The sequence below is a fragment of the Scatophagus argus genome, chromosome 15 (genome assembly GCF_020382885.2).
Source record: "Scatophagus argus isolate fScaArg1 chromosome 15, fScaArg1.pri, whole genome shotgun sequence".
NCBI classification, from domain to species: domain Eukaryota; kingdom Metazoa; phylum Chordata; class Actinopteri; family Scatophagidae; genus Scatophagus; species Scatophagus argus.
This window is the reverse complement of record NC_058507.1, coordinates 946419-966335: the sequence shown is the minus strand read 5'-3', so window position 1 is coordinate 966335 and position 19917 is coordinate 946419. Positions and strand designations below refer to the sequence as shown.

The window sequence follows — 19917 nt, the reverse complement described above, 5'->3', positions numbered from 1 at the left end:
TCACTGTCACGGCTCACAGACCGTGGACTCGCGTCAGCGGTGAAATCACAAGCCTGCGAGCTCAGACTGCGTATCTAAACCCATTCTGTCATCACACTCCGGTCTTATTCAGGCCGTCAAACCTGCGAGAGCGCAAACGCAACACTTCCGGTTAGCAATTTCAAAATAAATGCCTGAGCTCAGCCGCCCGTTCTTTTAGCTGCGTGTTCACCTGACACTTTTGTCCCTATTGTGTGGAGCTTAACTTATAATTTAGTGGTGCGGGGCACATCACAAGGAGATTAAAATAAATAAACAAATGAAATGAAATTTCTGTTGCCAATATTGTGTTAAATTTAAATGTAGAAATATATTTGTAAGAGTAAACAGAAGGTCTTGACCATAGAGACCACCTGTAGTCTGTTATAAATGTCCTTAATAAAAGAGAATTACTAAAGATCGTCTGATTCCAGCTTCTCCAGTGTGAAGACTTGCTGCTTGTCTTAATGCCATTTCAAATCGAATATCTTTTTTGAATTGAATATCCGTTTTGGGTTTTGGACTGCTGATGGGGAAAACACTAACACTGGAGGTTTGTGATGAATGTAATGACCACATATGTTCGCACATACAAGGAATTTGTCTTAGTATAAGGTGCAAATACATAATATAAATACAAAATAAGAATTGGAAACAACGTCGCGGCAGCTATCCGCGGCGCCATCTTTGCAAGTTATATTTCTTACAGTTTTGTGACATTTAATGACTTAAACCACTAAATTTATAGTTAAATGGTAATAGTAGATAGTAGTTGATGACAGTTCATGATAAGCGTTAATGTGAAGTCCTTGTTAAAACATAAACTATCCGTAAAAACTAACCGTGATTCTCGTCGAACATGGTCGAACATTCTCGTCAAGGCTTTTATTTTGAAGGCACTCTTCCGGTGATATTCTGGCGGCTTTACACCGGAGGCAGAGAGCGACAAGTGAGACGTGCTGGATGTGATGTTCAGTATCAGGGGGCGTCTCATACCAACACAGCTCTGCTGTAACCTTAACGATCACGTGACGTCCACGGTCACGTCAAACACGTTAACGTGACTTCTGACAAAAAGAAGTTAGCTTCGATCTGAACAGAATGATTAATGACGTGTAAACATGTCCGCCACGGACGGAGGACGCTCAGCCTGCTGTTCAACAATAACCTAACGCTAATTTTATCGATGAACTGTAAATGAAGACGAGCTGAAGCCACTCCGCCGTGCTACGTGCCCGCGCGCTGGGCGTGCCCGCCGCCATTGAGGACTGCACGAGTCGCATGTAGCCCTCGCGCTCACTCCCTCCTGTCCGCGAGGAATTCACAGTGAACATGAAGCTGACCACGCGCCAGGAAAACACTGAGAGCAGCTGATAAGAGGAGACAGCCCAAACAGGAAGACAGCAATAATAATAATAATAATAATAATAATAATAATCATAATAATGATAGAGCAAGAGTACAACCTGCTTCCGTTTGTGTTTTATGTTCATGTTTCTGTGCTCACTTGCTGCAGTTTGCTCAGCTGTCTGTGCCTGAATGTAAAAGTGTCTTACTTTAATATACATTTTGGCCCTGATGTTTTAGACATGCTGAGGTCCAGCATCGTCACACTGCACATCAGACCTCTGACTTCTTATTGCCACATGTACTGCACACTTCCTGTATGATGATGAAAGTGACTTTAGCCTGTCACACCGCAACACAAAGCTGCTTTCAGGCTACGAGAACCTGACGCAAACTGCACTCTCAGGTCAAAGGTCTGAGTTACAGCCCTGAACTTGACGATTTAAAATGAAGTGAAGCGGGTTGGAACGTCATGCCAGTGAACGTGTCGTTTTAAAGGATTAAACAACTGAAGTGAATCTGAAGTGTGTCAAAGTAAGGGACAGCAGATAAAAGGTGTTTACAGGAAGTGATCTCATGGCTTCAGTTTGCCTCAGTCATTTAGGTTTTGTTTTAACTATGTTTGGTGTGCGAGCTGTTCCATGAGGTAACATTTTCTGAAATCTTGTCACTGCGTGTTGAGGTGAGTTTAACACAAAGGAGAGTCTGCAGGTACCTTGCTGCTTCTCCCTCTGATCTTGTGCTTCCCCAGCTTCCCGTCTGCGTAGGTGATCAGTTTGTCCATCCTCGACAGCAGGTAGCCGATGTTCTCGCAGCCCGGTTCCTTCCCTTCCACCCACACGATCTGGTCCCCCCGAATATTTCTGGTTTGTTCGAGCCCCCTGCTGGCCAGCTTGCCGTCATGCATCTTCCCGGAGTGATGGAGCTCCCGAACCTCCTGCAGAATCCGGTCCCCGACTTTGGTCCCGAGGAAGTTGTCGATGATGCACATGCCGTAGGAGTTCATGCAGGGTACGATGTAGTGCAGCACCAACCTGTGGCTGCTGCGGTGCCTCCGGTCTTTGGACCGGGAGTGGACGCTCCAGGGGCAGGCGCAGGGTGGGACTCCAGCCCTGTCTGTGACAGCCCCTGCTCTGACTTTGTCTCCATCTTTAAAGGCTGCTTCATTCCTGGCTCCCACCCCTGCCCCAGCTTCAGAACCAGCTCCATCCACAGCTCCAGTCCTGCCTCTGGAACTGTTTCCCATCCAGTCTGCAACCCCAACCTCACTGCAGCTTCTGGTACCCAACCTAAATGCATTTGCAGCCCCAGCCTCGACCCAGTTTACAGACCTGGCTGCACTCCTAAAACCGTTTCCAACAGCATGCGCAGCAGAAACTCCAGTACAAAACTCAACTCTGACTCCAATCCGAACCTGAGCAGCCAAAAAAGTTCCTGCCGGCTCGGCGTCGTCCCCGTAGGAGGGCTGCCTGAGGTCGACACAACTGCATTTGTGGGCTTCAGTTTTTTCATCTTTGAATAGAGGAGTCATGTCTGCATGTGTTCCCTTCAGAATCTTTCTCTGCTCTCAGCAGGGTGTTTTATAGGAAGCTGAAGCCACCCACAAATGGTCAGTCGGATCTGGCAGGTTTGCTTCCAAAATAAAAGCAAATGCCACTTTAACAGCAGTAAGTTCAGTTATTTAAAAAAAGTGTCAAAATGTCGACATACATAAAAAATAGGACAAGATTGTAGCCTGGTAGACAACTTTGCTTCCTTAAAAAAATCCAAACTGCTGTCAGAGAGGCGTTTATTTTGAAAGCTACCGGAAGCCGTGCTTTCTATTATACATGGAAAACAGAACTTCGGAGCAGCAGTGGATGTGTTTTGCTGACAGATTGGTTTCACACACAAAATTATTTTCCTCAGATCTCCCTTCTTAAAAAACACAAAGAAACGTCTCCAGAAGACACCTGTAAAACACGAGCGCGTGCTGCCGGGGTCGTCGCTTCGCTCTCATCTTCACGTGTCCTCACGGGAAAGCAGAAGGTTTGCTGTGTTCATCCAAACAACCAAAGGCCGAGTTCATGCAGAGGAGTCCGCTAGCGATCCGCTGTCACGAGCCGTCCGCCACTCGCTGAGCTCCGGAGCGTCCGGCGTCCTGAGCCGCGCGCACAGGCGAGCGGGACTTCCTACGGGAACACGTCAGTCACTTCGTCGGTTATTAAGTCCATGAAACACAAACTAACCGACCGGCTGCACAGAGCGAGCGAACCTTCAAAGCAGGAAGTTTCAGCACAAAGACGTTATAGTAGCTCTGCATTAGTCCTGGAATTCGTTCGTCTGCTAATAAATCCAAAATATTGATGAGTGTTTGGGTGTGGTGGAGTGATTAATGTGACAAATGCTCCCTTCCCTTCATTAGCCGGCTGGTGTGCCCTTGAGCAAGGCACTTAACCCCCCAGTTTGCTCCCCGGGCGCTTGATGCTGCCCACTGCTCCTGTGTGTGTTTCACTGCATGTAATTTGCCGGGTGTTGCATGTGTGTGTTCAACTAAGGATGGGTCAAATGCAGAAGACGAATTCAGTGTGTGTGTGTAAAAATATATATACTGCCAATAAAGTGATTCTTCTTCTTCTTCTTCTGTTTCATTTCAAAAGTCCTTAAAGCTAAAATGCCAAACGTTGGTTTCAGCTCCACACATTTCTGACACTAAAGTGATTATCTCTCATGTTTTTGTTTTTAGGTATTTTCGGGTATTTTACAGAAGAACTAAATCATTATTAAGTTCAACAGAATTAAAAATAATATTCTTACTCTTATTAGACCGGGGACAGCCGTAACAGGGGATGGTTGCAACATGTCCCTTTTCTCCAATCAGAAACAAGCTGGAGTGATGACACTCACACTGCACATGCTCAGTCCGATGATGAAAGATGATGAAGATGATGAAAGTGACATATTTTGTCATTGGAGGGAACTCACTCGCTCTGCATTTAACCCACCCAAGTGACGTGCACACACACACAGCAAACCCGGGGCAGTGGGCGACCGCGTGCAGCGCCCGGGGAGCAGTGGGGGTTAGGTACCTTGCTCAAGGGTACCTCAGCCATGGACACCGGTACGGGGAATCGAACCAGATTCAAGAGCTGATCCAGGATTTATGGGAAAAAACTGTTTTTGACGTATGAAAGTATTTTTTTTCTTCAGCTTTGTTTTTGTTAAACTGTTGTCACTGTTTCTGTGATTCAGCTCAAACTAACATGGTTTAAACAAGTGATATGTTAACTTTTAGCTAACATCAGGTCACCTTGTTTAGCTAGCACGTAGGGTTTTATCAAGGCTGACCTCTTACAATGTATTAATATTACAAATATTATTTTTATATTCAAATTACAGTCTGGTTTTCTCAATTGTCAATTTTACATCATGAATGTCTACACCAACAATGGGGAAAATAAAAGTTAATTGCCTCATAAATTGTCACTGAAAGCCTCCTCTATTTTATATCAATTTGAATCTGTGGCATCTGCACATAAGGCCCACTCATCTAGACAAATCTATAATTGTCATCTGATCAAAGCTGATAAATAAATAACACTAATATAATTATAACTTACATTTTTGATAACAATCCTTTAGTTAAATATATATTGTGTTGTCCCAGGGCCTGTGGTCAGTTGCAACATCTGACTCCTTACATTCAAATAGAAATCATGAAGAATGTGCTTTCTGTAATCATCTTTAAATGCTTTTGACTATTAACAGACAGATGTAAGTTTATTGTATAAACATTTGCTTTGTCTAATCCAAACCGTCTCTGAGTAACAGAGTCAAATGCAAAAAGTGCTGCAACTGTCCCGTACTGTAAATATTATGGTGAGTGCTCCTCAGCTTCCCCGTGAGTCACTGACATCAGGAAAGGAAACGACCGCATCTGATGACAGAATGTCAGTCGTTACGCTGATGGAGCCGCTCGCCCTCCGCAGCTTCATTTCTGAGGAATGTGTGCATACGTGAGGCTCCACACAGCAGCCAGCTTCCTGCTGCAGCACGACAGAAGCTGTGCCAGCACTTCCACCAGGCACACCCACCCACACCTGCTCCACCCGCCAGGTGTGAAAAGGAAACCACGCTGCTGTGAACAACGCAAACGTGCCAGTGCTGCCAACCAAAATGTATTTCTATAGGCAGGAGAAGTTTCCCAATCTGCAGTACGACCATCAGCCGTCCAGCTGGTGTCACAAACTCTCCGTGACAACTCGAGATGGAAAATTTGAGTCCATGTACACAAATCCTAAAGACTAAATGTCATCAGTATTTCAAGCTGATTTTGTTTTGCAAATATTTAACTGAAATTGGGATCTTTCCCTGATCTTACCCAAAGTGAATCCTACAGATTATGTTTTGTTACTGTCTGACAAACTGAAAATAAATCAACTTTAACCAAAAAGGTTTTGTTGCCTCAACATGAAACAGACGGGATTCAAACCCTGGAACCTGGTGTGGAAGACCTGAACCTCAGGCGCCCGACATCCACCCCGACCACCTCCCCACACGCGAGGCGGTCTGAAATACAGCCATCAGAATTGAACATTCGTGTATGTGGATCCTACATGTGATGTTTTGTGGCCGACTCCTCTGACATCTGAGCTCTCAGTGAGAGCTGTGCGAACACAATCAGGCTGACTGAGATCAATAGGCCAGAAGGGTTTGAGTCGGCTGTGCTGGTCTCATTAAAAAGCCGCGGATGTTTGGGGCTGGCTGACCGCACTGTGCAGGCTGTGTGTGTGTGTGTGTGTGTGTGTGTTTGAGGCTCAGCTGAAGGCAGTTCAAACTCCAGTCAGCTGCTTGTTGTGCGTACGTGAGAAGAGCTTCATCGTCTGAGTTAACCAGTAACCAGAGCTCCGTTTCCTTTCTGATCTGCTGCCAAAGAGAAGCAGAGAACCGTTCCTTGGCACAGTGTGCGTGTGTGTGTGCGTGTGTGTACGTGCTGTAATCTGAGAAAAATGTCAGACGTTTACTCCAGAGTTCAGCCAATTTATCCAACTTTAAACGTCCAACATTCCACGTTTTTGAAGACTTAAGAGAAGCATAGAGGTGAAGCTGCTGATGGCAGATAATCAGCAGATATCAGTTTGTGATCTCTCTCATGCCCATAAAATCACCAGTAATTAACAAGAAGCCTCTGAAGCAGCACTTGTGGGACGTGACTCGTTTCTGTGCTGCACGATTTACTCAAGTTCCTCCATACAGGATGAGGCCAAAATGACATCAACACCCGATAATCTACTGCCTAAAATATCCCACAAGCTTACAATGTCGAATGCACGTCCACCTTCCTCCGCTCAGCCGTGACACGGCGCAGACGGCAGCTCGCACCTCACCTGTTCTCACAACACTTCTGGTAAATTCACGGGCCTTCAAAGGCCTACAGCTCTGCTCAGAGGAACATCCGAGGAACCCCGAGGACAATCTGCAACGTGGTTCCAGAAAGAAGGAAGGAAGGATGGAAGGGAGAAATGTTGATTCTGTGTTGTGTTAATGACTGAAGTTGTTTGGTCCTGCATAAAGAGCCGAGGGCCACACGGTCCCTGAAGGAGCCACGTTTTCATTTTAATTTCCATGAAACTTTTTGACGGTAAAGTACTGACGTTCATTGCAGATTTATAAAAGAAATTAAGGATGTTGAATTACTTGTTTATTTATTGAAAATATCTTTAATAACTTTGATTTTCTGAACATGTGACTCAAACTGATTAATCATCAAAACCAATCAATTAATCTTCGCAGTTATTCTCTGGAGACGTTTGATGATGTTTTAGTTACACAACAAGTAATAAAACAGACACTAGAGACAGCAGCATTGTTCGCACTCGGAGGTTTCACGTCATAGGACATTTTTGGACAACGTTTGTGTTCAGGAAGTCAGCAGGTTACAGCTCGTCAGGTCTCGGTTTGGTGCGTACTGGGTGACATGTGGACTTGGACTACACAAACAAAGACAGCTCTCAGAGCAAAAGTCCCGTGAATTTAATCAAAGCTTATCAGTCTTTCAGAGAAAGTCCATGACATGAAGCACACACAGTCGTGCTGTCTTCTGAATCCAGCCGACAGGAGGACAGAAAGACACACAACTCAGAAACAAGGAGCACAAAGCTCAAACTAAACGTTTTACTCGTACGTGCGTCCGAGCGGGAAGGAAAACAGACCATCACAAGACCCACAACGTGACGTGATGTGGACGAAGAGGGAGAGCAGACGTCCGCTGTGTGCGGCCTGTGGGGACAAAGTGTCCTGTAGCGCCTCCCAGAGGGGAGAAGGAGGAACAGGTTCTGCTGGGGCTGCAGGTTCCTGTCTGGACCATGAAATAAACCGCATTTATGTTCAGAATGGAACACAGCTGCACGAGGTGACAAAGTGGAAGAAACACGAGGGCGAGGAAACGCAGGTGGACTCTTCAGTTTTACACAGTGAAGATGAGAAGAAACCGGAACCGTTTTTAAAGTTAAGTAATAACCAGTCTTTTGTATTAGTAATAAAAGCTGCTTGCCGTACAGGTTTGTGAAGTACGAATGCATCTGAAGGCAGGACAAACTTCTCCACGACATGTCACCAGAATCCACGTCCACGTTAGAGGTGTCTGAAGGACCAGATACGAAACTCACTCCAACGGAGCCCAAAGAAGCTACATTAAAGCCAAAATAAAACCTAATGCGGCGCTTTGCTTCTTCCTCGTTGTGTGCCTGCAGCGCCACACGGTGGCGGTTCGCTCAGTGCTGACACCGGTGGACACACCTCAGAACTACAAGTGAAGTGCATCAGTACCTGCCGCTTCAAGTGCAAAAGCTGACTTCAAATGTCTGCTCAGGCTGATAATCTTGTTTGATTGTAATGCTTTTCAGGGTTACACTACTGTCCCAGATATCCCGTCTCTTAATTTAATTTATCTATTTGGGACTATGCAACACATTTAAAGTAATTAAGGTCCTGAAAGCAAGTTAAGGAGGCCGACTAAAGCTGCCGTTATTCAGCCGATATTGTTTTTCAGTACCGCATGTTCCCAGACGGATTTTTAAAGCAGCTGACAGCAATTCTGGAGTCTCGCAATATTCAATGAGCATCTCATGTATGTAACAGCAGGTTCTCTATCCTGTCACTGTAACCAGTTGCTGTTCGTTGTTTACTAAAACCTGGTTGTTCCTGGGTGACTGGAGAGAAAACATTCAGGAAAATCCTGGCTAAATCAATACAAAGTCAGCATTCAGAGCAGAGCAGCAAAATATGGAAACACTCCCATCCGGTGTCTAATATTATAACTAGTATTATATTATTTTAATTATTATAATATCTTATATTATTATTATTATAATTGTCAGCTGCTTGTTGTATGTCAACTTAAATGAATTAAATTTCTTCAGTCACCCAGACAAACAGAACAGACAATATCAGCCGACTGCTTTGATCAGAGTAACCCAGAGTCAAACAGCTTTAGTTTGGTGAAATATCTCTTTAATTATTTCAGTTACAGGAGAATTTATCACAAGTAGTTCACAAATATTTCACTCCAAACACTAACATCTTGACTAAAAAACTTTACAAATATGTATACAAGAATATATACACAAAGTTGAGAAAATACATAGTTTTGCAACGAAAAATAATCAAAGTTTCAAAAGGGCACACCAGTAGCATTCGGAGCACTTATCAGCAAATATGATTACACAAAATCTTAAAACCATTAATGATGCTATGCAGACTAAAACACTTTCATCTTCAACCTGCTTACCACCATCATCCATCACACTGGTGCCTCCATAAAGACTCCACTCTGCATTTAAAGTGTCACTTCATCCAGGACACCCGACAACTACCACTGTTAGCTTTAACAGAGCGCCGCAGGAATACAGGAAGCTGCAGGTAACGAGAAACGCTGAACATCAAGACTTGTTATTTAAATATGAAGGAAACGTCTTTTATGTTCATTTCAAGACAAATTACATCATTAACAACTCAAGACTGTTCCACCCCAAAGCCTCCTCAGACCTGAAGGTGTCTGATGGCCCTTCTGCAGTCTCCAGGCTAACTTTCTCTGACCTCCTGCCTTCTGTTCTCCAAATTAAACAAGCACTGTTACCTCTCATTCTGTGCTTTCAATGACATTTTGATGCAGCATTTTGAAAGGAAGAAATAATAAATACAAAAATCTAAAAAAAATATGTGTTGGTTGGGGTCAGTCTGATGCGAGACCCAAAGTGCAGCCTGAAAAGCTCTTCCTGCACGCTGGTTCTCAACCATTTTTAAACAAAGCGATGTTTAAGTGATTTTCCATGTTACGCCTGTTGGAGGTCTGAAGAGAGTAACTGGTTCATTTACTTTCCAATAGGAAAAAGCAAATATCACACAAAGTTCAGAAAAAGTCAGCTGAACACATATTTTATGTTGTCTCCGGTAAGATTCATCCTGTGACTCTCAAGCATTTTGCAAAGAAAACTCAGATTTACAAGTTCAGAAAAACAAAGAAAGCCTACAGTATAAACATTTTTTTCCCATTTTCTACACTGTTTTCATCTCCAATGTCTTGAATTTAATCTGCAACCCCTTCCAACGCTCAGTCTACGACACTGAAGCAGTGGAAAATGATGGTGAAGGCTGAAAATTAGCCAGGCCTCATTTAGAGATATGATCCCACTCCAATCATCTTATGTGGCTCATAAAACAGAGGAAAAGTATTTGGTCCATCAGTCACCGTTTCCTGATGCTGCACAGAGCTCTAAGACAACGATGGTTTGATGTATTAATGGAATATAAAAAGAATCCACCAATTCCACACAACCAGACATCCATATAATTTATATCTTTACAGATCAGTTAGGAGTACTTGACTTAAGAAGATAAAAACAAAACACGAGACAAAATCAAGCACGTCCTGTTCTTGCTTCTGAGCCCAACAGTATTTCAGAGAAGAAGAAACAGTCCCGGGGAATGACAGCATGACATCATCCAACATGACCTCGAGCAAGAGGCTGACCTCGGATATTCAATCCGCTCTGGAAGACAGGAGAAGTTCTGCCTCGATGTGGTTGGAGTTTGGAAACAATCCCCTCCTGGAGCCCAGGAGACGGGAAGCACACAGGCCAGGGGGCTGAAGGACAGGAAGCCAGGGACAGATGGGACCTACAGGTGGACGGAGCGTGTCATTGGACAACCTCAAAGTAGTGCAGGATAGCCATGATGTGCTGCGGCATGAAGACGTATCCAGTGTAAATGGCCATGCCGGCCACGGAGATCAGCAGGGAGTCTGCAGAGGTGAGACGTTAAGGAGGAAGGACTGAAGGAGCAGAGATTTTCTGATGTATCTGCATGTACAAGCTGTCAGCAAGGAGTTTGACAGCTTGACCATGTGTCCAAAAACTAACTTCTCAGCACGCTGACTGGCCCGGGGCTGCCCGCGCTGTTCTTTAAGAGTGGGCTCCGAAGAAAACATCACGCTCTGCAGATAATCAAGAGTCTCTCGGCTCGTGACGTGCACTGCAACCTGCTGTAAAAACACGGCTATTGAATTTTTCATTGCAGTCAACCATTTATTTTCAGCTCATCATATCGCATTGCATTTGATCGCTGATGCTGCAGGAGGCTCACTGAAGAACTCAAGTTACTGCCACAGATCAGCTGTTGTTCTGGCAGACGACAACAAGAGCTACAATGACAGCCTGATTAAATCATAGCTGAAACAATTAGCTGATTAAACAAATGATCCGAGGCTTGATGCTCCTCAAATATGAGAACGCGCTGCTTTTACTTGTCTTATCTTTGGCCAAGGGAATATCGTCAGACACAACATGAAGAAGACAAAGACGTCACCTTTAACTCTGAGACATCTGTCGCTGTTTTATTTACTTTCTCGTGACATTTTTACAGACCAAAACAACAGACAGACTCAGAAAAAAAGTGCTTCTGCAGCCTCAAACTGCACTGAACTGTTGTTGTGGTGTAATCTGTCACGAACGGCAGATTTTTAACTTCTGTGATTGGTTGTTTCTTGCTGAAGTGCACCTTGGGAGTGGTAGTTCACCTCCCCTTCTTCGGTTTTTAATGTCCACGGGGTTATGCCTTTGAAGCCGACACAGCCGTTCACTTTCCGTACTGTTGATTCTAACAGGAAGACGATACGCACATAATGTGATGTCGCAGATCAAAGTACAACAACAGCCATACACTTTAACTGCTAAACACCAATCCTTCACATTAGATGACCCAGAGCTTCCAGGCCATCGGAACGAATAAAACTGGAAACATACGATGTAACTTGAATCAGCCAACATGTACGAGTCACCAGACTGTGGATCGGAAGCTCAGCTGCCGCTAGCTTAGCCTGGACTCCGCCCCGTCCTCATGTAGTCAGCCACATGCTAAACTCCGTCAAAAATTTTAACTTAACGCTACTGGTTAAGTGCCTTTAATTCAGCAGTCAAACCTTAACTACGTGTCGATTTCTTTGCCTTTCTGTCAAATAACGACTAGCAACGAGTTTCGAGTCAAGCACGTAAATCTTCCTTTACAGTTGAACGTATTAAAGAATCTTTCCCTTAGAGGTAAACTCACCTACCGTATAGAACAAAATGTAAAACCATTTCTAATGTGATAGAAATGGCCCCTTAATTTGGCATTCATTCAAAACTAAAAACATTACTCTATTTCACTAATTTTGCTGCTCGCCTGTTTCACTGTTTGTCTTCAAGCTAATTATCGACTGGCTAAGACTTCTGCTTCTTTTCAGTTTCAACGTGGAAAAACGCCCGATCAGTTCACTGTCTCCGTGCCGAATTTGCCACAAAGCCCTAAGAATTTGTAAAATATCTTCACCGGTATTCACAACACGACATAAATACGTTTATCACTCGGGGAAGTTAGTCTTACCCACACGGACAAGAGCCGCTCGCTCGCCGGAAGTTGTAAGTTAAGTTAGCATGTTAGCTCGCCGTTATTCGACATGAAAAAGGATACTGAACACCGTCCTCTCCCAGGGCTCCAGCATGTACAGCGCCGTCACCAGAAGATACTGGTAGTAAAACCAGGACAACTGCTTCCAACAGTCACCCAGCGCCATGGCTGCAACAACTTATTTTCCTTCCTCACTTATTTTCTCGACGTGGGTCGTGGTAGGGTGTTTTCAGGTGGCGTGTGACGTCTGATCATACGGTGCTCAATTTCAGCCAATCACAAGTCCGCAATCGAGTTTAGGGTTCTGACGCAGACCAGGGAGTTCCAACATCCTGTTTTCATAATAAAATCTGCATCCACGAATAGAAATAGTCGACAACCGGTTCTCGTCGATTAACCGTTGAGCTCAAGGACTGAAAAGGAAGGATTTTGGATGGAAACATTTGCTCTTTACTGTTTCTGTAGGACAACTGTTATTATACTCATTTCCTTCTGTTCATGTAAGGTTTGATAAAAACTAAAGCAATTATCCATTGTAGAAAATTACTGGGTCAGTTATAGAGACGCAACTATATACCTAATATTCCTATAAATACATACCAAACAAGAGCCATATCAGCATCAATATATTGGCAGATAAGTCAGTGGTGAGTCAAATCATTTGTCTGTTCAGGACAAAGTGTCTTCGACAGTAAAATGTCCCTCTCAGTATTCATTTTTGTCACAGTTAAAACAAATATTAGCTATCTCATGATATCTTACATTAATCCTTTGTTCAGCACTTAAAAGCAGTACATAAATATTTCGTGAGTGGGTTACGTAAACCTGTAATGTGGTTGTACGCAGATATTTAGGTGTTTATTAAAGTAAACTTTGAAAACACATTTCATAGCATTACAACAGTGTCACAGATGTGATACATTAATACACACTTTAACCTGTTAATAGTGTGTTTATGTATATTACAATTACGAATGCTCCATACAGGAGTTAAAGGGCTAGTTCACCCCAAAATCAAAAAAATTCCTATTAACCTGTAGCACTATATATCCACCTAGACTGTTTGGATTTCAGAATCAGAAATACTTTACATTTTATTGATCATTGGAAGAAACTGTGTAAAGGAAACTGTTCTCTTTTGCATCCACTCAAGGACAAGAGGCTTGTGCTCATGACAGGGCAGGATGGAAACCTTAATGGCGTCCTCCTCAGCTGAATTGTAACATTAGCTGGCTGCGTGGTGATACGGAAAGAAAAAAAAAGTTCCTACATAAAAATGTTCACAACAAGGTCTGTGGATCATCCTGAGTAAAAGGGTCATGATTTCTGCGCCATCTAGTTCCCTCATGTGCAAGAGAAGGCAGACATCTCTACAGCCAATATCTCGAAAACTATCCAGACTACAGGTGAGAGGATTTTGTGGTGAATTGTCCCTTTATGAGGAAGCATTAACAGGAAACCTTAACAAAAATGTATGTGATGCGTCCAGGTAAAACGTGTTTCTTCTCAGAGTTCAGGCTCCTGTGTATGCAACACAGTAGCAGCACTGATGACATCCAAACAGCAACAAGCAGATTTTCTGTGTCAAAAGTCCAGTTTTTGAAAGATATTTTTTCACAGACAGACGACGTGCTGCTGACACTCCAGCGCAATGACCATGTGATCGCTGTGGAGTGTTTATGAACCGATTTTGGTCGACTGATCAATGGACTGAGAGTGACCACAGTCGGATTCTTCCCTCTCAGTCAGGACACTGAAGAAGCAGTCAGCCAACTTCTTCTTCGTCAGTCTGAACGCTGCTGTGAGGTGAAGCACCAGAGATAAAAACTCTGAAATCAGTCTGCTGGTCTGTCTCAGCAGTGGCTGGCCAGGATGTTGAAGAAGTGGTAGACCTCATCTTTATCGAACACGGCCACCTCCGTGGAGCACTCAGAGCACTGAACCGGGTGGTAAACCTCGTCAGCGTCCATCCCCGCCGGCGTCGGGTCGGGAGTCTCGTCCAGTGGTGTTTCTGTTTTCTGTCCCTTCCTCCTCTTCCTGTTCCTCTGCTTCCTGTCCCACTGGGCTTTGTATCGTAAGACCTCGTCTCTCTTCACGGTGCAGTTCATGACGAACATGGCTCGATACTGAGTCCGGTACTTTTCATGCCTGAGTGGACACAAGTGAGTAAAGCTGAGCTGAGAGGCCCTTGGGCCAGCTTTGAGAAACACAGTAAAAACCTTCTCTTGTTGTAAGTTTGAATCTATAGAAGTTGGTTATATTAAGACCTAACAATGAGGAACTTCATTTAATAAATATATATACACATAATACATGAAAGCTGCCATGTGTCTCAGGACATGCAGTATGAGAATGTTATGGAGTTGCTGAGTAACATTTATCTTCTGTTATTGATCGTATGTTTCCAAACCAAACACCACATAAGGATCAGATGTTGCAGACAGCTGGAGTCATGTTGTCTCACCTCTGACAGTCCAGGCAGAGTGTCGTCATGCAGGCCGGACAGTTGAGGACGGCATCGCTGCTGGGTAAACCCTGAGGCTGACGAGGCTGCGACCGAGACGCTGCAGATGGTCGTTTCCTGCTGTACCTGTACCTGCACAGGGAGACAAGAGGCTGATGACTACAGTGAGAAAAAATACTGGGCGGACAAACAAACCTTAGTGACTCCTTCTGAGTGTCTTACTGTGTCCTCTTGGCATCAACCCAAGCCTGATCCCTTTCGTCCTCATCAGGGTCATACAGCAGCTCATCATTGGTCGGTATGGTCCGCTGTCTCTGCCTCCGGCCAGTGGAGCTGCCTACAGAGAAAACAACAGAACAAAACCGATCGAGTTGAATTTGGTGTTAGGATGCGTCTCGTCTACATCTCCCCACAGTCCAAAGAGACGCCTTTCATGGCACTGACATGTTTATGTGACAGCAGAAACTTTCACGCTTACTTGGTGCGTCCTCCTCCTCTGAGTCAGAGTCAAAGTACACCTCATCATACATCCGGGGGTTAGGAAGTCCTGGACCGCCGCCTCCTCGGTTTCCTGAGGTTTCTGCTGGAGGATCAACGTGCAGCCGTCAGGAATGCTGTCATAATCAGGTAATGTCTCGCAGAGAAGGACTCTCTGTTCAACCACAAAGCTGTGGGATCAATCCTGACTTTTCATCTCATGAAAACTGCAGGCGGGACTTACCTGCTGTCGGTGGTCCCCAGCTTCCCTCCATGGTCCTCATGGTGGAGCTGAGCTCCGCCTCCATCTCCTTCTCAAACTCATCCCCGCTGGAAGACTCGCTCTCCCCCGTCAGGTACTCTCTGATCAGCTTTTTCTTCTGATCAGGAGTCCCGTTCAGCAGCACGTCCAGCTCATCCTCTGAACTGAAACACAGCGAGAGTTTTCCCAGCATAATGAAGATTTCCACTTCCCAGTCAATCTGACTGTTCTGCTCGTACATAATATTGGTCCACACGTGCTTGTCTGTACCCCTCCCACCCACTGCGATGTTTACATTATTTACAAAACTTCAGCTGGTTTATAATAAGTCAAACGTTAGCGATAGAAGTTACAAAACTGAAACACACGGGAATGTGTAAAAACAGTGTTCAGCCTGACACCCAGCCCACTTTGTTTACATGTTAGCATTCAGCTAGCTAGCGGCGCGTTAGCCTCGTGGTGCTGAAGCTACGCACTTTTTAGAGCTAACTATCTTATACGATCCCAACCTGCTGCTCGCTCGCTCCTCGTCGCTCGGCTCCTCGATCTCATACGAGTCAAACTCCTCTGACTGAGACATTTTGTTCATCTCAGCAGTTTCACAACAACATGAGCAGCTAGCGAATTAGCAACAAGCGACAAGTGCTTTGATTTGTTCCGCTTGCTCTTCTTTAGTTTCATTAAACGGAAGTGGGCAAACAAAGAAAGGAAATAATATCGCCATCTAGTGGTGACAGGGTGGATCGCGCAGACATACGCAGTAAAAATAAAATAAAATAAAATCTAACTCTTATTTGTACTGCTGAGAAGCAGATCCCTGGCAAATAAATTAAGCGAATGAAATAACTCGCAACTGGCTGATATAAAATGTCAAAGTTCCCACCTTGTTGACTGATGTTAAAACTGTTAACCTTAACTCAACAGCAACAGTAGCTGGACTCACTCCCATGTCTCTTCCCCAACACCTGAAAGTGCTGTTACAACAAACCGCCACTAAGAGGCGCCAACAGATCAGAGATGTCAGAGACTCCACGTCACCTCAAAGGTCAGGACAGCCAAAGGCCCTTTCCAAGGCGCCGTCCATGAAATGACACACCCAATGAAAAGCTCTGGTGTGAATGTGTGAGTTTATTCAGAAAGTCGTTCCCTCACTGCAGGCAGGGATACACATTTCCTCCGTTTATTGTCTTCCTAACTGAAAGTCTTCTCCGTCCTTCATACTGAAAGCTTTAGTCTCCCGTTTATGTCCTTTCAGACTGCATGTGTGATCTGACACATTTTCAACATCAGGTATGATAGAAAAGGTTTTTAATGTATTCTCGACCCTCCTGGAATGTCTGAAAACAGGCTGTTTGTCTGAGCTCTTCAACAGAGCAGGAAGCAATGGGGTCCTTCCACAGTAAGCCCACAATGTCAGTTTAATGTCACATGTCTTGACCCTTGTGCAAAGTTTGGTTCATTTTTATGTACAGGAAGGCAGATTTCATGGTAAGAAGAAGAAGAAGGTAAATTTTAATCACTCTTCTGTCCCCGCGCTGAGCCTCATGAGCAGCTACGTCCTCGGTCCTCGCCGCTGTCCTGGACACACACACCTGCAGGTCCACCTGAGCGGTCGGAGTGCCGCGCCGTGTTAGCGTCCTTCCCTCAGTGGGATGTGAGGACAGTCTGCAGCTTGAGGTGACAGGAAGACGTTATGTTGATGTTATTTACAGCTGGTCACCTGCTCATGTGGTCTTAGCGTGTTTACACCCGCACAAACGTAACTTTACTCCTGATCCAGATGACATCACAGTGAGAGAGATTCAACAGGAAATCAGAGTTCTCGTGTGTGTGTGTGTGTTTAAATATTCAGCTTCCTGTGCGTCTCTGTTTGTGTGTTTATGTCTTCCTCTGTTTTTGTTTGTCTGTCTGTGTGTGCTGTTTGTTTTGTGTCTTTTTCCTCCAGTTTGTCCTTTAACGTGTCTTTCTGTTGTGTGACTGTGTGTCAGAGTGTGTGTTTGTGTGTGGAGCTGCTGGGTGACATTTTCCATTCCAGGTGTGACATCTCGCTTCCCTGACAGCATCTTCCCCGACACACACCAAACAGCCGCGCTCTGATTTTACCTGCGCACACACAGACACACGCACACACACACACTCACCTCACCGACCACCTCTGTCTCAGCTCTGCCGCTCGACAAGCTAATTTCGCCAATTACACACAGGTGTGATGCTAATTTCCCCGAGCTGGCAGCCAGCTCCTGGAGGAGGTAAAAATAACAAAATTACACCCATCTGTCCCCCTGACGGCAGGCGGGCTCTCCCACTGGGTGTCGGCTCCACCGCCACCACAAAACACACGGGAGAAAAAACACACACTCTGCTGATAATGGAGGAGAAGACAATGGACAGTGAGTGTGTGTGTGTGTGTGTGTGTGTGTGTGTGTGTGTGTGTGTGGAGGTATCCAGGCTGCAGCTTCTTTGTTTGAAGCTTTCAATGGATTTTCAGCGATACACAGCAATTTCCTGCAAGGAAAGAAGAAACAGACTTTTGGTGAGGAGGGATAATTACATGAAGCTGTTTTCAAAGGCGACCAGAGTGGATGTGTCAGAGAGTGTGTGTGTGTGTGTGTGTCAGAGTGTGTGTGTGTGTGTGTCAGAGTGTGTGTGTGTGTGTGTGTCAGAGTGTGTGTGTGTGTGAGAGTGAATCTCAGAGCTCAAACACAAAATATAACAAGCGAGAGTGTTTCTGTCTGCACTTTGTGTTAAAAATCAAATCAGTTATCCATACTGTCATTGATTGGCCATTGATTGGTTTGTGGCCTCACTGATGAAATGTTTCACCTCCACGTCAACGCGTCTGATACCTGAGCAGGTCCATGACTCTGTATCAGCTCAGATCACGTGTCCTGTCATCATCTCATTTGGGGCCAAATGTGAGTGAACTGTGAAGAGCAGGAAACATCGGTGAGCTGAACCCTTCGTGGACAGCTTTATTCTAAATAAAATATAATTTAACTAGTGTTTTCATCAGTCAGAACGCGGGGCAGCCTGTAGAGACCCTGAGAGGTCAAACTGAGGGCACAGTGTCCGCTGAGGGCGCGTGGCCATAGCTGAGCAGAATTACAAACGCATCGCGTCACGGCTTCTCTGTGGCTGAATGAACAAACGTCTGATGTGAGCTGCCAGTCTGGAGACAAAACGCTCGAGTCGGCTCTGTTTTCGCTTCCCACAAGTGATTCACGAAAGACAAAATGCCAGACTGTAGAGCATCGCGCCTGGTAACAACCGCCATGTTTGTTTCTTGCAACAACACCTACTTACAGTCCCGCTCTGCACCCAGTTTGTTGTTCACATGCAGTGGAGGGGTGGATCATTATCCCACAGTCTCCAGATCATCCTACATGTCACCCCACTGTCTCCGGATCTAAATGCAGTTTGAGAGGATTTCATTATTGAGACTCCGGCTGTCATGTGGACACGTGTCTCAGAGGCCTTCCCACCCTGCCAAGAAAAATAAATTGGTCCTCGCACATAACCTCCTTATCTACATTCCTGCTGTCACATAGTCCCTGTTTCCTATGGAGCATGTGTGATGACTCCGTCCATAGAGGTTATATTATTCTACATTCTCACATAGATGGATCTGTCAGTCTATCTGTCACACAGCGACATGTTCAGGAGCCCCGCTGAGACCCGCCACACTCTGACAAATGAGGGTTCAGACACACCGCCGAGGGTCTGCTGCAGGGGGACTCGGAGAACCGCGACTGGAGGGAGGAAATACAAGTGGTTTCATAAGACACGGCGAAAGATTACAGAGAACACAAAGCTTTTGATTGTTCTGATAAGAAGAATGGAATGCAATAGATTTTAATGTAATCAAATATCCCCTCTTCAGCCCCTCTTCAGCCCCAACACTGACTCGTAAAGATAAGTGAGACGACAACAACACATCTGATACAAAACATTACTTTATGTTTTCACAGCTTCTAGGGCTTCTGTCCAGGCAGTTTGTCTCATTCTTTTGCTTTGACGTATCAGCATGAATTAAATATTGACTGCGCAGTGTGGTGTACAATAATGACACCATCAGTGTTCACATTCACTCTGCAGTTCAGTCTGCCTCTGGGTAGGAAATCTGCCTCCGTGTCTCCATCGCGGCCTGGACGAGCGAATGAACTCACACGTCTGTCCTGTGCTGTTGGTGCTTGATACTCTGAAGAAAACTGAAAACGATCTGGTTGTCTTTGAGGTCACTTGGTCACAAATTTGGAAATGTGTCGAATTCCGCTTCTGAGTCTGAGTGTGTTCTTATCCTGGTTAGATCCTAACTTCCATAAGGAAGAGTAAATAAGGGGCAGGTATGGCAGTAGTAGAAAGGATTACAGCGCAAAATGGCGTCCATGTATCAGTATCTGGTAGGTGATGCAAGCAGTCGGGATGT

At 44.9% G+C, this 19917-nt stretch overlaps 3 protein-coding genes across 4 annotated transcripts; all 3 read right to left on the bottom strand.

Annotated features, from left to right (window-relative positions):
* Positions 1-5: 5 nt before the first annotated feature.
* LOC124071549 (egl nine homolog 1-like) lies at positions 6-3406 on the bottom strand. Its single transcript, XM_046412173.1, has 2 exons — positions 2081-3406; positions 6-122 (listed from the first exon to the last, which is right to left on the bottom strand). The coding sequence occupies exons 1-2, from the start codon at positions 2894-2896 to the stop codon at positions 117-119; spliced, it is 822 nt and encodes a 273-aa protein (XP_046268129.1). The 5' UTR covers positions 2897-3406; the 3' UTR covers positions 6-116.
* Positions 3407-8839: 5433 nt separating this feature from the next.
* sptssa (serine palmitoyltransferase, small subunit A) lies at positions 8840-12457 on the bottom strand. The gene is made up of 2 exons (XM_046412175.1): positions 12352-12457; positions 8840-10645 (listed from the first exon to the last, which is right to left on the bottom strand). The coding sequence occupies exons 1-2, from the start codon at positions 12452-12454 to the stop codon at positions 10542-10544; spliced, it is 207 nt and encodes a 68-aa protein (XP_046268131.1). The 5' UTR covers positions 12455-12457; the 3' UTR covers positions 8840-10541.
* Positions 12458-13119: 662 nt separating this feature from the next.
* On the bottom strand, positions 13120-16186 carry LOC124071548 (e2f-associated phosphoprotein). 2 transcript variants are annotated; one of them, XM_046412172.1, is made up of 6 exons: positions 16001-16186; positions 15474-15655; positions 15231-15332; positions 14975-15089; positions 14753-14884; positions 13120-14436 (listed from the first exon to the last, which is right to left on the bottom strand). In XM_046412172.1, exons 1-6 carry the CDS (start codon positions 16078-16080, stop codon positions 14142-14144), a joined length of 906 nt encoding a protein of 301 aa, XP_046268128.1. In that variant the 5' UTR covers positions 16081-16186; the 3' UTR covers positions 13120-14141. The 2 variants fall into 2 exon arrangements, with proteins under 2 accessions (XP_046268128.1, XP_046268127.1); XM_046412171.1 differs by having other exon boundaries at positions 15231-15335; positions 16001-16185.
* Positions 16187-19917: the final 3731 nt, after the last annotated feature.